This window comes from Macrobrachium rosenbergii, chromosome 44 (assembly GCF_040412425.1).
Source record: "Macrobrachium rosenbergii isolate ZJJX-2024 chromosome 44, ASM4041242v1, whole genome shotgun sequence".
Classification (NCBI taxonomy): domain Eukaryota; kingdom Metazoa; phylum Arthropoda; class Malacostraca; order Decapoda; family Palaemonidae; genus Macrobrachium; species Macrobrachium rosenbergii.
The window spans coordinates 38,728,071-38,740,630 of record NC_089784.1 but is presented as its reverse complement, the minus strand read 5'-3'; the positions used below and the strand labels follow the sequence as shown (position 1 = coordinate 38,740,630).

The window sequence follows — 12,560 nt, the reverse complement described above, 5'->3', positions numbered from 1 at the left end:
CTTCCTTGATCCCTCTTGTCAGAAAGCCATTCCTTTACTTGGAGATGAGCTTTCTTTGAAGATTTAGAAAGAACCACCTTAGGAAGACTAGTCGAATCCACAGGCTGATAGCTCATCATGTAAGATGAGCCTGGAGAAGACGGAGAGGACAGAGTGAAAAATCCGGGAACTGTTGAAGAAAGCACTTAAGGAGTGCTGCATATGGCGCAGCAGACGTATCCTTCTCCTTTTCTTCCTCAACAGAAGAAATCGGAGATGTCATCAAGTCTGATCCAGGGGCAGTCTGCTCTGCAGGTTTCTGTACAAGATGAAGGATATTATCCAGTTTTTTTGTTGCCAAGGTTCGAGTGCTGGGTCCAAATCACAAGAAGGCTTATCTGCAGCTGCAGGGCGCTTGGAAACTTGATGAAGTTCAAGCGTTATCAGAAGTTCGGCAGCTTCAGAGTGCTCCGACAAAAGAGAACGTCTGACTCTCTCAGGGTGCCTGACTGCATCAGGGCGCTTGGCCACATCAGGGCACTTGGTTGCATCAGGGCGCTTGGCCGCATCAGGGCGCTTGGCCGCATCAGGGCACTCGGTTGCATCAGGGCACTTGGCTACAACATGGCGCCTGGCTGCTACAGGACACTTGTCTGCTCCAAGGCGCTCAACATGACATCACACCGAAACAGGATGCTCTGAGGAAACAGGGCACTTTGTGAAACTTGGAGCTGCTCACCCGAGAGGTATAGAGAGCTAGAACCTCACTCCTGGCGCTGAGGAGAGGAGAGGAGAAAAACGCTGTGGAGTGTCCAACTTGCTGCACACAGGTTGAGGAATGTAGAAGGATTCCCTCATTCTCTTGTAAGGGAGATGTGGGGGACAGATCTTTACCCGAGAAGCATCTCTGAGTGGGCAAGAATCCTCTGTAAAACGACAAAGACGGCTCCTACGAGGCAGCACTTCAGAACTTGACAAAAGTTGATATAACAGGTTGGACTGGGGCGACGACTGCCCATGGGCAGACACCACTGCTCTCCCTTGGGCTACCGGTATGCCTCCTCCCAGGTAGAGGGGAGTATGGCAGTGACCTGCACCTAGGAGAATCAGCTGATGCACTTCCAAGACGCCTTTCCAGTGGCTGTCTCTCGTTGCAACCTGGGATGCAACAGGCTGGACTGAGGAGACGACTGCCCGTGGGCAGACCCCACTGACCTCCCTTGGGCTACCAGTATGCCTCCTCCCAGGTAGAGGGGAATAAGGCAGTGATCTGCGCCTAGGAGAATCAGCGGGACGAGCAGCTGCCCCCTCCACTACACATCCAGAAAGACACCTTCCCAGGCTGTCTGTTGATATCTGGGACCGGCAACAGGCTCAACTGAGGGGGGGAATACCCGTGTGTAACCCCCCAACCTCCCTTGGACTTCCAGTATGTCTCCTCCCGGTGTATGGGAGTATGACAGGGACCTTTGTCTAAGAAAATTGAGGGATGAGTAGACACCTCCTCCACAGCACAATACTTCACTATCACAAGGTTAACATGTGTTAACCTAAAACAAGACTGGCAATGGCACGAGAAGGAAGCGAGGGAGCCAGGCGTGGGAGCAAGTGGATAAAATGGGCAGGAAGGTTAGCAGTGGGAGAGAGATGACTTAGATGGCACCTGGGTACCAGGAACTGGCGCCGAGCGCCCAAGAGCGAACGCCGAGGCACTAGAGAGTGAGCCCCAAGCGCCAGAAGTGGACACCTAGTGCCTGATAGCAGGTGCCAAGCGCCCTAAAGCTGGCGCTGAGCGTTCTGCAGTTGGCGGCTGTCGAGCCAGTAGCTTGAGCAGGCGTCAAGCACTCTGCAGTTGGCGGCCGCCGAGCCAGTAGCGAGCAGGCGCCAAGCATTCTGCAGTTGGCGGTTGTCGAGCCAGTAGCTCGAGCAGGCGCCAAACACTCTGCAGTTGGCGGCAGTCGAGCCAGAAGCTTGAGCAGACACCGAGCATTCTGCAGTTGGTGGTCGCCAAGTCAGTAGTTCGAGCAGGCTCCGAGCATTCTGCAGCTGGCGGCTGTCGAGCCAGTAGCTCGAGCAGGCGCCAAGTGCTCTGCAGTTGGAGCAGGAGAGCGCTACTGGGCACTCGTAGGAGCTAAAAAATATGTAACTTCACGATTCCTGTCATACTCCGAAAGCACGTCGTAACCAAAACAATGAGCACAATTCTCTCCCACTGTATTCCTGCCCTTACACATTTCAGTCTCTGCAAAAGAAAGTGTAATAATATGTTCAATTAATTTTTTAAGAACAAATTTATGAAGAACATACATATCTCCATACTCATTAAACATTATTTGAGACTCGCTGGTGCATTTCACTCTCAAAAATTCGGATAACACTTTTCAGTTCTCTGCAAAGGAAAGTGTAATAATATTTTCAATTAATTTTTTTAAGAACAAATTTATGCTCGACAAAATCGGTCCGCAGCGAATACAAGGTTACGTTTATTACACTGCTCAGAAAAGGAAAGTTAGCCTTTACGGACCAAGATGATATCTACATGTCTCAATTCCTGTCACACGTTTGAGATTTACAGTTATGCCTTTCAAAAATGAAAATATTGGTTGGGTAGATAACACAACATTAATATTTTACGCTAAAGAAGAGGCGGTGAACGCAAAACTGTAAGTTTCTTTATAAAGGAAATTCAGTTTGGCAGCAAACATCATATTCAAGATGAGGTACACACTGCATCATCATACATAAGTACACACTGTATCATCATACATAAGTACAAACTGTATCAACATACATACAAGTCTCAGATTGTAATTAAGACTGAGACCTGCGGATAAGAAACAAAATCATTTTACTGGTTCGGCAACGAACACAATGTTTACATTCAGCGGTAAAGGCTGTCGGTAGTTAAACAATTGATTATGAGTTCGCCACTGTTGTGAAATATGACAAATTAAACAAAACAATCAAAAACTGTCCTGAATGCTGTAAGCTTGAAGGCTCCAGAAACTGGCGATAAAACCCGGTCTCTGACCGGCAAATTTAAGAACAAAGCTGACAAAGACGCTCTGTGTTGACTCGAGCGTCAGCAGAAACGTAATGACGAATGTATGCTGAGTAGTTCCTGATACTCTCGTTAGTGGGTGAGACCAGTCACCTGCACTAAATTGAAGCGCTAACCCGCAAATTTTTAATTTAAGCTGCTGAGGCAAGAGAAACTCTTAGCTAATTTAATTACTGGGTAAGTTACATATATAAAAAGTGACAGTTAATAATGCCAAATACACATAAATAACACATTATTTTATTTTTAATATCAAAGTTTGAAGAAAATCTACTGAAAGTTTACACCACTACCGGGTCTAAAATCCCGTTCTGCATTGGCTATGTCCTTCTCATGTACAAGCAGTTCCCGCTTATCAGCGGGGATTCCGTTCCTGACAGCGTGACGATAACCAAAAATCAACAATAATAGCGCCGATAACTAGAGATCGGTGTCGAAAATCTGGTTATCGTCGTCAGGGGACTGCCTGTATAAGCAATTCATGATGTGTTGTTTTATAATAAAAACTTTATTTTTTACTTCCAAGCATTTTTCTATTACATTTAGCTTGTTACCTTACCTACTATTAATGCCTCAAAACATAACAAGCTTAAACCTAATTACAACACTTAAATTAGAAGACATGCATTTTTAGTATGTTTTCAGAGAATTTTTTCCAACATACCTCACAAATAACATCATCACTGTATCGCCTTGACGCAACTTTTTTCCTCCCCTTGAGTTCATCCGAAGTGCAACTTGAACATGTGGAAGGTTCTTCATATCAGGGTAGTCTTCAGGGTTCTTTGTTAATTGTTTAGTGATAGCAAGAACATCAAGGTTGATCTGTTGAAAAAAAAAAATGAAAATTGCAAGGTTACCACACTGTAATTATATGTCAAATGTATCCTAAAACTCCTAAGCAAACAGCTCTAAACTGGGTAGTACTCAAATTACTCAGGTGAAAAGCTACTGAATGTACAGTGTTACATTGTGTGGATTTAGAAGTTTGGGTTTATAAGATGAAATTTGTGTTTTTTGTTTTCTTTGTATGATTGAATTTTTTGTTTTCCTATTATAGTAGTGTGTGTGTATATGTTGTTTATGAATGTCCTGTTTGTGTGAGTATTAATTGTTGCTTTTTCTTTTTTTACTTGCAATTTGCTGAGCGTGTCTGGAGAGAGTGACTTGCTCCCCTTCAACCCCGTGTGTAAGCGGTTGAGAAGTTAGGATACTTCCTTCATAGAAGCTGTTTGGGAGTGGCTGTCTGTTGACGGGAGCTGTGGTGGGGGGTGAATGTTGGAATTGTTGTTGGCCTGCCTCGTGGCTGTGGCGGAATAGTGGAGTGTGCAGAGGTTGATGCAGTGGATTTGCTTCAGAGGGCAAGGGATTAGAATATTATGAGAGGACAATTACTGCAGAAGAGCTGTTGCAAATAGAGGAAAGGATAAGGAAGAGAAGTGATAAGGAACATAGGGAATGTGAAGCTGCCAGATTGCAGAAAAGAAACAAAACACTTGGTCAAGCTGCTCTTCTTCCCATTCCTCCATACATGATGCTAAACCATAAAAGGCGCCAATCTTGACACATCTGCAGCAAATAAAGTTCGACAGCAGTGAGAATGAAAACTTCAGACTGCGAGAAAAGAGCTGATAACAGTTACTCTCCAAATCACTTGAAGGCAGCCTTAATTTATGGACCCAACAGAAGCTAAAATTCTCCCTATGACTATCATTACCAGTAAGAAACCAAGAACTTTCAAAAACACAGGAATGGTACCAGTGACTAAAATGTAACAACTTCCAAAAATGACACAGTAAAAATGAATAAAGCCCTCATTTGAAGGTACACAATAAATATTTCTTGCATTCTGGACCTAAGAAGCACAACTGTTTTATTCCAAGATGAAAGCTTGTTACTATTTCACGTCCTCAACTTATCAGATGGGCTGGGGGTTGAGCCTTCTAATAATTAAGAAAGGTCCTATAGTAGAGCCTACAATTGTACATTCAAGATATCTCACAGCCAACAGTAATTCCATGGAACTTCCACACTAAGCTGAACTGTACTTTACACAAAATTCAAGAGAGTTATCTGCAAAGTATTGTACTTTACACAAAATTCAAGAGAGTTGTCTGCAAAGTAAAGTCTAAAATGCAGCTGAGCAAAAAAACCATCACAATAATGTAGTTGTTCAGTGAAGTAGTCAGATAAATTGGGGGGTTACTGTATTCGTACTGCAAACACAAGGTACTATAATTAGCATTTTTCCTGTTTTTACATACCTAAAGTCTTCTATACATATATATTTTCAGCAACTGCTAGTCTGGTTGGTATAGCCTGGTAACAAGGTAGTAACTAGCAGCAGGTGAGTGGGGTCAGAGAACACACCCATTCACTCCACTGTAGATGATGCTTTTAGCTTTAAAAACAGCAGCAAATAAAAGGTTGGTCAGAGGTGAGATTATGATAAAAGACTTCAGGTTTGCATGTCCATGAATAATTCAAGTGATTCTGAATGTGATATTTACTGTACTTCTATGACATACAATCAACTTGTATTTTTCCTAAGTATACAAATCAGAGTATTTTGTAGGATTATTCCTCATCATCAGCTGGAATCAGTTGTTGAAACTTGGTAACTAGATAGTTAATTGGTATTGAAGGGGGAGTTGAACAGGGGAATAGGAAATATAACAAAGATTTCTATACTTATGAGAAATACAAGTTACTTTAAAAATTAGTTTTGTTCCTAAGAAAATGCAAACCAGCACACTTTATGTAAGAACTTCTTGGGTGGGAGGTCATTTCCCTCAACTGACTGGTAAGCTGGAACCCAACTGGAAATGTCAAGTTACTGGTCACAACAGTGAGCAAGGGAGCAACAACTTCTGAATCCTCCTACTGTATATGGTTTGACCACAGAAATGAGAGAGCAACAGAGCCCTGAGCCTGAGCAAGAAGTGTCTGGAATCATGCGCAAATAAAAATTCTTGGAGAACCAAGTGTGACCCTGCAAGGGGTGACACAAGGTGGAAGATAGCTCAATCTGGCCAAAGCACGTAATGGGTTACAAGATGGCTCTAATCCTGCCATAACCCAACCATTTAAAGAGACAGCAGAGTGGAATGGAATATGAAGTTTTCCTAATAAAACTAATATTGTAATACTAACCTGAACACCTGAATTAGCCCTGGTTACCCACCAGGCCCAAACTATATCCCCGTAACTTTTACCCACCAATTGGGTAATTAACTGTCAGCGTTACCAACGCTTACAGGAAATCTTATCAAGGTCAGTTACCTGAAGCACCGTTGGCAACACTGCTGTAAGTCCCAGCCGCACGAGGCCGGGTTCCTCAATTGCGTAATTCACTAATCAAATTGAAGTGGGGAGGAGGGTGGGAATCATTCAGGCGTTCAGGTAAGTATTACAATATTAGTTTTATTATGAAAACTTCATATTGCAATACACTCCCTGAACACCTGAATTAGTCTGAACAACAAAATTTTAAGGAGGTGGGATCAATCTAATTTCAGCCCGACCTGCCTAAATGCATGTAACCTCACCTGGTTATCCACTCAGCAGGAGAGGATGCCTGTAGAGATAGTACCCTCGACGTCAGTCTCAAGTCTCGGTACTGTCTGAGTCAAGCTTCCTCTCATGTGGTATTCAAACCTCCTCATGGATAGAGTAGCAAAACCAACCTACCATGTGGCTAATCACAGCCTCCCATGAGTAGCGGAGAACGACGACCTCCCATGTGGCTAATGAAAGCACTCTCATGTATGGAGGAGACGATGAACCTTCCATGTTGCTAATGAAAGCACTCTCATGTATGGAGGGGTACAATGAACCTCCAATGTGGCTATTGTACCCTCGCATGTATGGAGGAGAAGTTGAATGTGCAGTCTCTTCGGGTTCTTCGCCGTATGTTGCAGCCAACATCTGTGCAGAAGAAGGGGTGGGGGTTTGGAGAAAAGATCATATCAATCTGGCTCAGCCTAGCTTCATTGTGCTAATGTCCTGCCTAATGGTCCCCCTAAGGTTCCTGATCAATGGAGAATTCCAAATTCCTAGCCTAGCTTGAATACCTAACTTCTCCCCTCACCCCGACCTTATCATGCATTTACAAGATTGTGTTGGCTGCCACAAAAGGACCCAGCGAGTAACCCTTCTCCAACGAAAATTGGATGTCCTTGAGGTAAAAGGTTGTGAAGACCGACACCGACTTCCAAGTGGTCTCTTCTAAAATTGCTGACACCAAATAATTCCTAAGGAATGCCGAAGATGTTGCCATTCCTGATACTATGCGCCCTTGGACGCGCAAAGTCAAAGGTTCCGGAGTTGATGAAGAGCCTTCTGATGCTTGCTGGATAACTTCGTGGAGAAAGAAACTGATTGCGTTCTCAGAGATCGAACGCAAAGGCCATTTAGGGAAAGACAAATAATGTTCTCGGGCGAGGCAAAATTTTTTCGGTCCAAGACAGATAGACTTTTAAAGCCCTAACTGGACATAATAGCATCTTGGAAGCGTTGCCTACTACAAAGTCTTCAAAGGATGTGACTTTGAATGCCCTTGGCAAAGGATTCATTTCCGAGTAGGACTTTGCCACAAATTCTGGTAGGTAACAAAGAAAAATATCTTTCCCCGAAAAGGAGACTGACCTGGATACCGCCCGAATTTCTCCAATTCTTGGCCGTAGCCAGCACAATTAAAAATAGAACTTTCTTAGTTAATTGCCTTAGGGGCAGAGACTCTAAAGGTTCGAAGCTGCCGACCTTAGGAAATTCAATACCACCGCTAAATCCCAAGAAGGGGCCCGAAGCGGAAGAATTGGGCACTCTATTTTAAAAGATCTTAACAGATCATGAAGAATCTTGCTGGTTGAGAGTTCCAGAAGGTGAAAGCGGAACGTATTGCTCAGCATTGACCAGTGCCCAGCAATTGTAGAATAGGAAAGTCTCTTGTCTCTCCTTAAAAATAGCAAGAAGTCTGCTACTTTTGCAACTGTCGGGCACAAAACACATTGCCCTTGTTTCCAGCACCATCCACGACACACTGTCCACCTGGCCTGGTATAACTTCCCAGTTGAATTCCTTAAGCAGAAAGACAGTTGTCTAGCCACTGCTTTAAAGAGTCCCGCATGACGGGCCGTTCGCTGGACAGTCTCCACATAGCTAGCTTCAGCACGCAGAGGTTCCAGTGGAAGTAGTGGAAGTGCGGCTGTTTGAGTAAATCTCTCCTCTCTGGGAGGAATACCGGAACTTCTGTCAACAGGTCCAGGAGGCCCGGAAACCAAGGTCTCTGGGGCCAGAATGGGCAGATCAGGGTCATTTGAGTGTTCTTGCAGATCCTGAGTTTTGCTAGCACTTCCTGTATCATCCCAACGGGAGGAAATGCATAAACTTGTAAGTTGTCCAGTGGGTGCAACATTGCGTCTGTCCTGCAGGACATGGGATCCGCTACTGGGGAGAAGTAAACTGGAAGGCGATGGTTTGTCCTGGTGGTGAATAGGTCCACCATCACTGGCCATCTCTTGAGCAGCAGTTCACCTTGTCTTGCACTAATGTCCATTCCCCTCCAAGAACTTCCTGACACTGACTCAGAGTGTTTGCCAAGGCATTGAGCTTTCCCGACACAAATTGGGGAATGAGCGAAACTGTGTTCTTCGCACCCACAGAGAACTCTCTGTGCTACCTTGTTTAACACCTGTGATCTTGTTCCCCCCTCCTTTTTGAGATATGATACTGCTGTAACGTTGTCGCAGAACAACGCTATGGTCTTGTTGCTTACCTGTTCTGCAAGGCAACTCAGGGCCTCCTCGACTGCTCTTAATTCCCTGTAATTTATGGACTCCTCCCAGTCCAGATCCCTCTAAAGGCCCTGAGCCAGAGATTCCTCCAGGATTGCACCCCAACCCTGATCTGAGGCATCTAGGTACAGATGTACGTCTGGAAGGGGGGGGAGTCCAACCTTATGCCAGTGGTTAGATGATGTTCTTCTGACCACCACTGAAAATCCTTCAGGCAAGAATCGTCCCAGATTATTGATGCGTTCTCTTCCCGAAAGTCCTAACGATTCCTGAGACACACCTGCAGAGAACGCATCTGGAGACGAGACCCTGGAACAAGAAGGGATAGAGAGGCCATCCAGCCCAGCAGGCTTTTCCATAAGCTCACAGGTTGAACTTTGTTTGACATGAAAATTTCCAGCTGGCTTAGAGTCGCTAGAACCCACTCCTCTGTCGGGAAAGCCCTCAAAAGATGTGTATGAATTGTCATCCCCAGGTACGTCTTTACTTGCGCTGGAAATAGAGAACTCTTTTCAAAATTGATTCTTATGCCTAACTTCTGGCATAGGTTCAAAGGAAAATCCCTTGCCTGCAGAGCCTCGCCTTCTGACGAAGCCTGAACAACCCAGTCGAGATATCTTCTCATTCAGAAGCCCCGACAATGCATGATGCCTGAAACAAGAGACATCACCCTCGTGAATACCTGAGGTGCTGTTGTCAGACCAAAGCAGAAGACTTTGAACTGAAATGTTCCAGTTGGACCCGAGAAACGAAGGAACTTCTGAGACTCCTAATTAATCGGAACCTGGAGATAAGCGTCCTGAGGTCCACTGAAATCATCCAATCTTCCCTCCGGACCGACCGCAGCACTGATTGGGAAGTTTCCATATGAAACTTCGTCGAGGTTACAAACTTGTTGAGACCTGAGAGGTCTATGATAGGTCTCCAAGATCCTCCTGCTTTGGGGGCCACGAAGATCCGGCTGTAGAACCCCGGAGAAGGGGGAGTGGGCTCTAAGGCTCCCTTCTCTAAAATGGCTCGGATCTCCGCCACCAAAGCTAACCCCGATGGAAGAAGGGGAGTAACTGGGAAGATGCACTCGTGAGTTGGATAGCAGAGGACGAAAGTCAAAAGGGACTCTGTAACCCTTCCTTAAAACCTCCACTACCCAACTCTCTGCGCCCCAATCCTTCCAGATGTCCCAGAAAGGGGCAAGGCAACCTCCTACAGGTGCAGGAGAAGGGAATGTCTCCTATTTCTGAAAATCCTTCTTACGATTGAAAGGTTTCAGATCCAAGGCAGAACTGGAAAGGTTGGAAGAAAATCGTACCCTCTTAGGAGAACTTCCCGGCAACTTAGAGCGAGAGCGCTTCAAGGAGAAGACATTCTAGGCCCCTTCGGGGATCTGGCACTCTCCGCTGAGACCCTAATCATTGCCCGCTGCGACTCCACTGCAGAAGTAGACGACACAAAGGATTTGAGGCTTGTATGGTTAAGATGGGTGTCGATGGTAGGATGAGTGAAAATGGAGTAAGGTTTGGGAGTTTCTGTCTAGCAAATGACTTAGTCATTGGGGGCACACTTTTTCAACACCACAACATACACAAAACGACATGGGTGTCACTGTGTGGAAAATATAAAAATCAGATTGATCATATTGCAGTTAGTAAAAGGCATAGAAGCTTGCCTTTCTGAGAGACTCACCGTTCATCTAAATGATGAGGCGCTGTACCAACACTGCATGAGGGAACACAGCAACACCCACCAATGCCAGCAGATCATAAGGAATACAACAATCCTCGATGGCAACATGGACCACCTCAGCCTCCGCTACAAGGAGGCCCCCGGCCATCCTTTGATGGAAATCTACTCTAAATGTTACTCAGGAAACTCTCCTCCTGCAGACCACTGTCAGGAGAACAACGAGATGGCCCAAGACAGACTACAGCCACACTTCTTGAGAGGCAAGCAGAGCCCCCAGAACCAACCAATCAGTGCCCACGTCAGTCAGCCAGATTCGCAGCCATTAGGAGAGCTCTCTGGGTATGACTGATCTTCTTTGTGAACCAGTTTTCGGGTATAAATATTTCCTAAAGTAACCCTGGTTACATTTACCTCCACTCAATGGTAGCAAAGCCTACTGAAGCATCAGAATAATACATGAACTTTGGATAGCTGCTTTATAATTAACTACTGAACAAAGAAACTTACAGGTCACCTTGAAAAGGTGAAATATAAGCTCAACAGCATACAGCGCCATTCTTTTCACTGAATAATATTTTAGTAAATACCAATAATATTACACAATTATGGAGTCTGGCGCGGCACAAAAATTGACAATCTATGGTATATGAGTAAATGTTCACCTACCAGATACATCGATTTTGCATATAAGACACTGGTGACATGTTTCAACTATATTTGGGGGGAGTTAAAAATGGTCTTATATGCTACTAAATGCAGTACATTGTTACCAAGCTTCAACAACTGGACCAGCTGGTATAAAAGGGATACCCATATAATGTATAAGATGAATGATTTATCAATGTAGAAAAAATATAACACGACCACAGAGTTAAAATTCTGAGGCCAGGCAGTAGCAATAATGTAAGATCGATTTCATCAAACTTGATAACATTTAAGTAACTGCAAACCACTCCTGTACTTACTTTACCAGCTTCTAAATCTGTCTTGATTCCCTCTAAGTGAGAATGAATGCTTTCTATCCTTTCATCTGGCCCCTGATCTGATAAAATCTGCTGAACTATATGCCTGTAAAAGAAATAACAAGGTACATAAACATAGTGAAATGTGCATAAGCAGGATTGATAACTATTGAAACTACATCTTTGAAATGAATAAAGGAAATCATATTGAAAAATAACAAAAAATTGTTATTCACACAAATGTTACTGGTATATCATTAAAAATAACTTTGGCAAACAGCATAACACCACACTAAAACTATTTAAACAATTTCTTACTTTCCACAGTCTGAGGCCAACTGTGACCAATCACGGCGCACAATGTCTAAACCCTTAAGCTCTTGCTCGGTGACAATTTTGCCATTTGGCAACTTGCTAACAGTTAGAGCAGCATATTTCTTCTTTTTTAAAAGCAGCATGTATTTGAAGACACCATCAACATCTAATTCTAAAAGCTTATAAAGTTTATTCACTTCTGATTTGATCTGTAAATCAAAGAAAACAAACACTCAACAAATGGAAAAACAGTAAAGTGTATAAGAGAACACAATTTAAGCAAAGTCCATCATCAGTGTTCAGAGCTTCAATCAGTATTATTAAACACAAAGTATATATTTACAAGGACTGAAGTGGTACAGGTTAAACTGGGTAATTTACGAACCATAAAATAAAACATCTTAAACTTACAGTCACTTGAGCATAATAAAAGCATACTAAAACCATTAACGATCTGAAACAAATTTTCTGCTTTATCTTTCATTTTATTTGGAAATCAAAGATACCACAGAGAAAATGAACAGTTAGGCATTATTGCTAAACCATCATAAGATAACTGATTTTGTTTTTTGTATCACTGTCCAACTCTACATTTCAATCATGTTTATGGTAAATCATCTTCATTTCAGGTATGACTACTGAAGGGTTCACTCCATAAATGTACCCTTGCAGTTGCAAGTCAGGATTTACTGATGATGGAGAATCCTGTTTTGATGTAGATGAATGTTTAGAAGGAAAAGCAGCTTGTAGTCCTAATGCAAATTG

The 12,560-nt window shown here is 43.6% G+C and overlaps 1 protein-coding gene across 1 annotated transcript in view; it reads right to left on the bottom strand.

Annotated features, from left to right (window-relative positions):
• Positions 1-12,560, bottom strand: part of DNApol-alpha180 (DNA polymerase alpha catalytic subunit) — a 309,561-nt gene that overhangs the window by 28,786 nt on the left and 268,215 nt on the right. The window contains exons 20-24 of the mRNA XM_067088444.1: positions 11,799-12,004; positions 11,484-11,586; positions 3,705-3,865; positions 748-905; positions 366-596 (exon numbers count right to left, since the gene is read on the bottom strand). Coding sequence (XP_066944545.1) covers positions 366-596; positions 748-905; positions 3,705-3,865; positions 11,484-11,586; positions 11,799-12,004 — 859 coding nt within the window. The remainder of the gene's footprint in view (positions 1-365; positions 597-747; positions 906-3,704; positions 3,866-11,483; positions 11,587-11,798; positions 12,005-12,560) is intronic.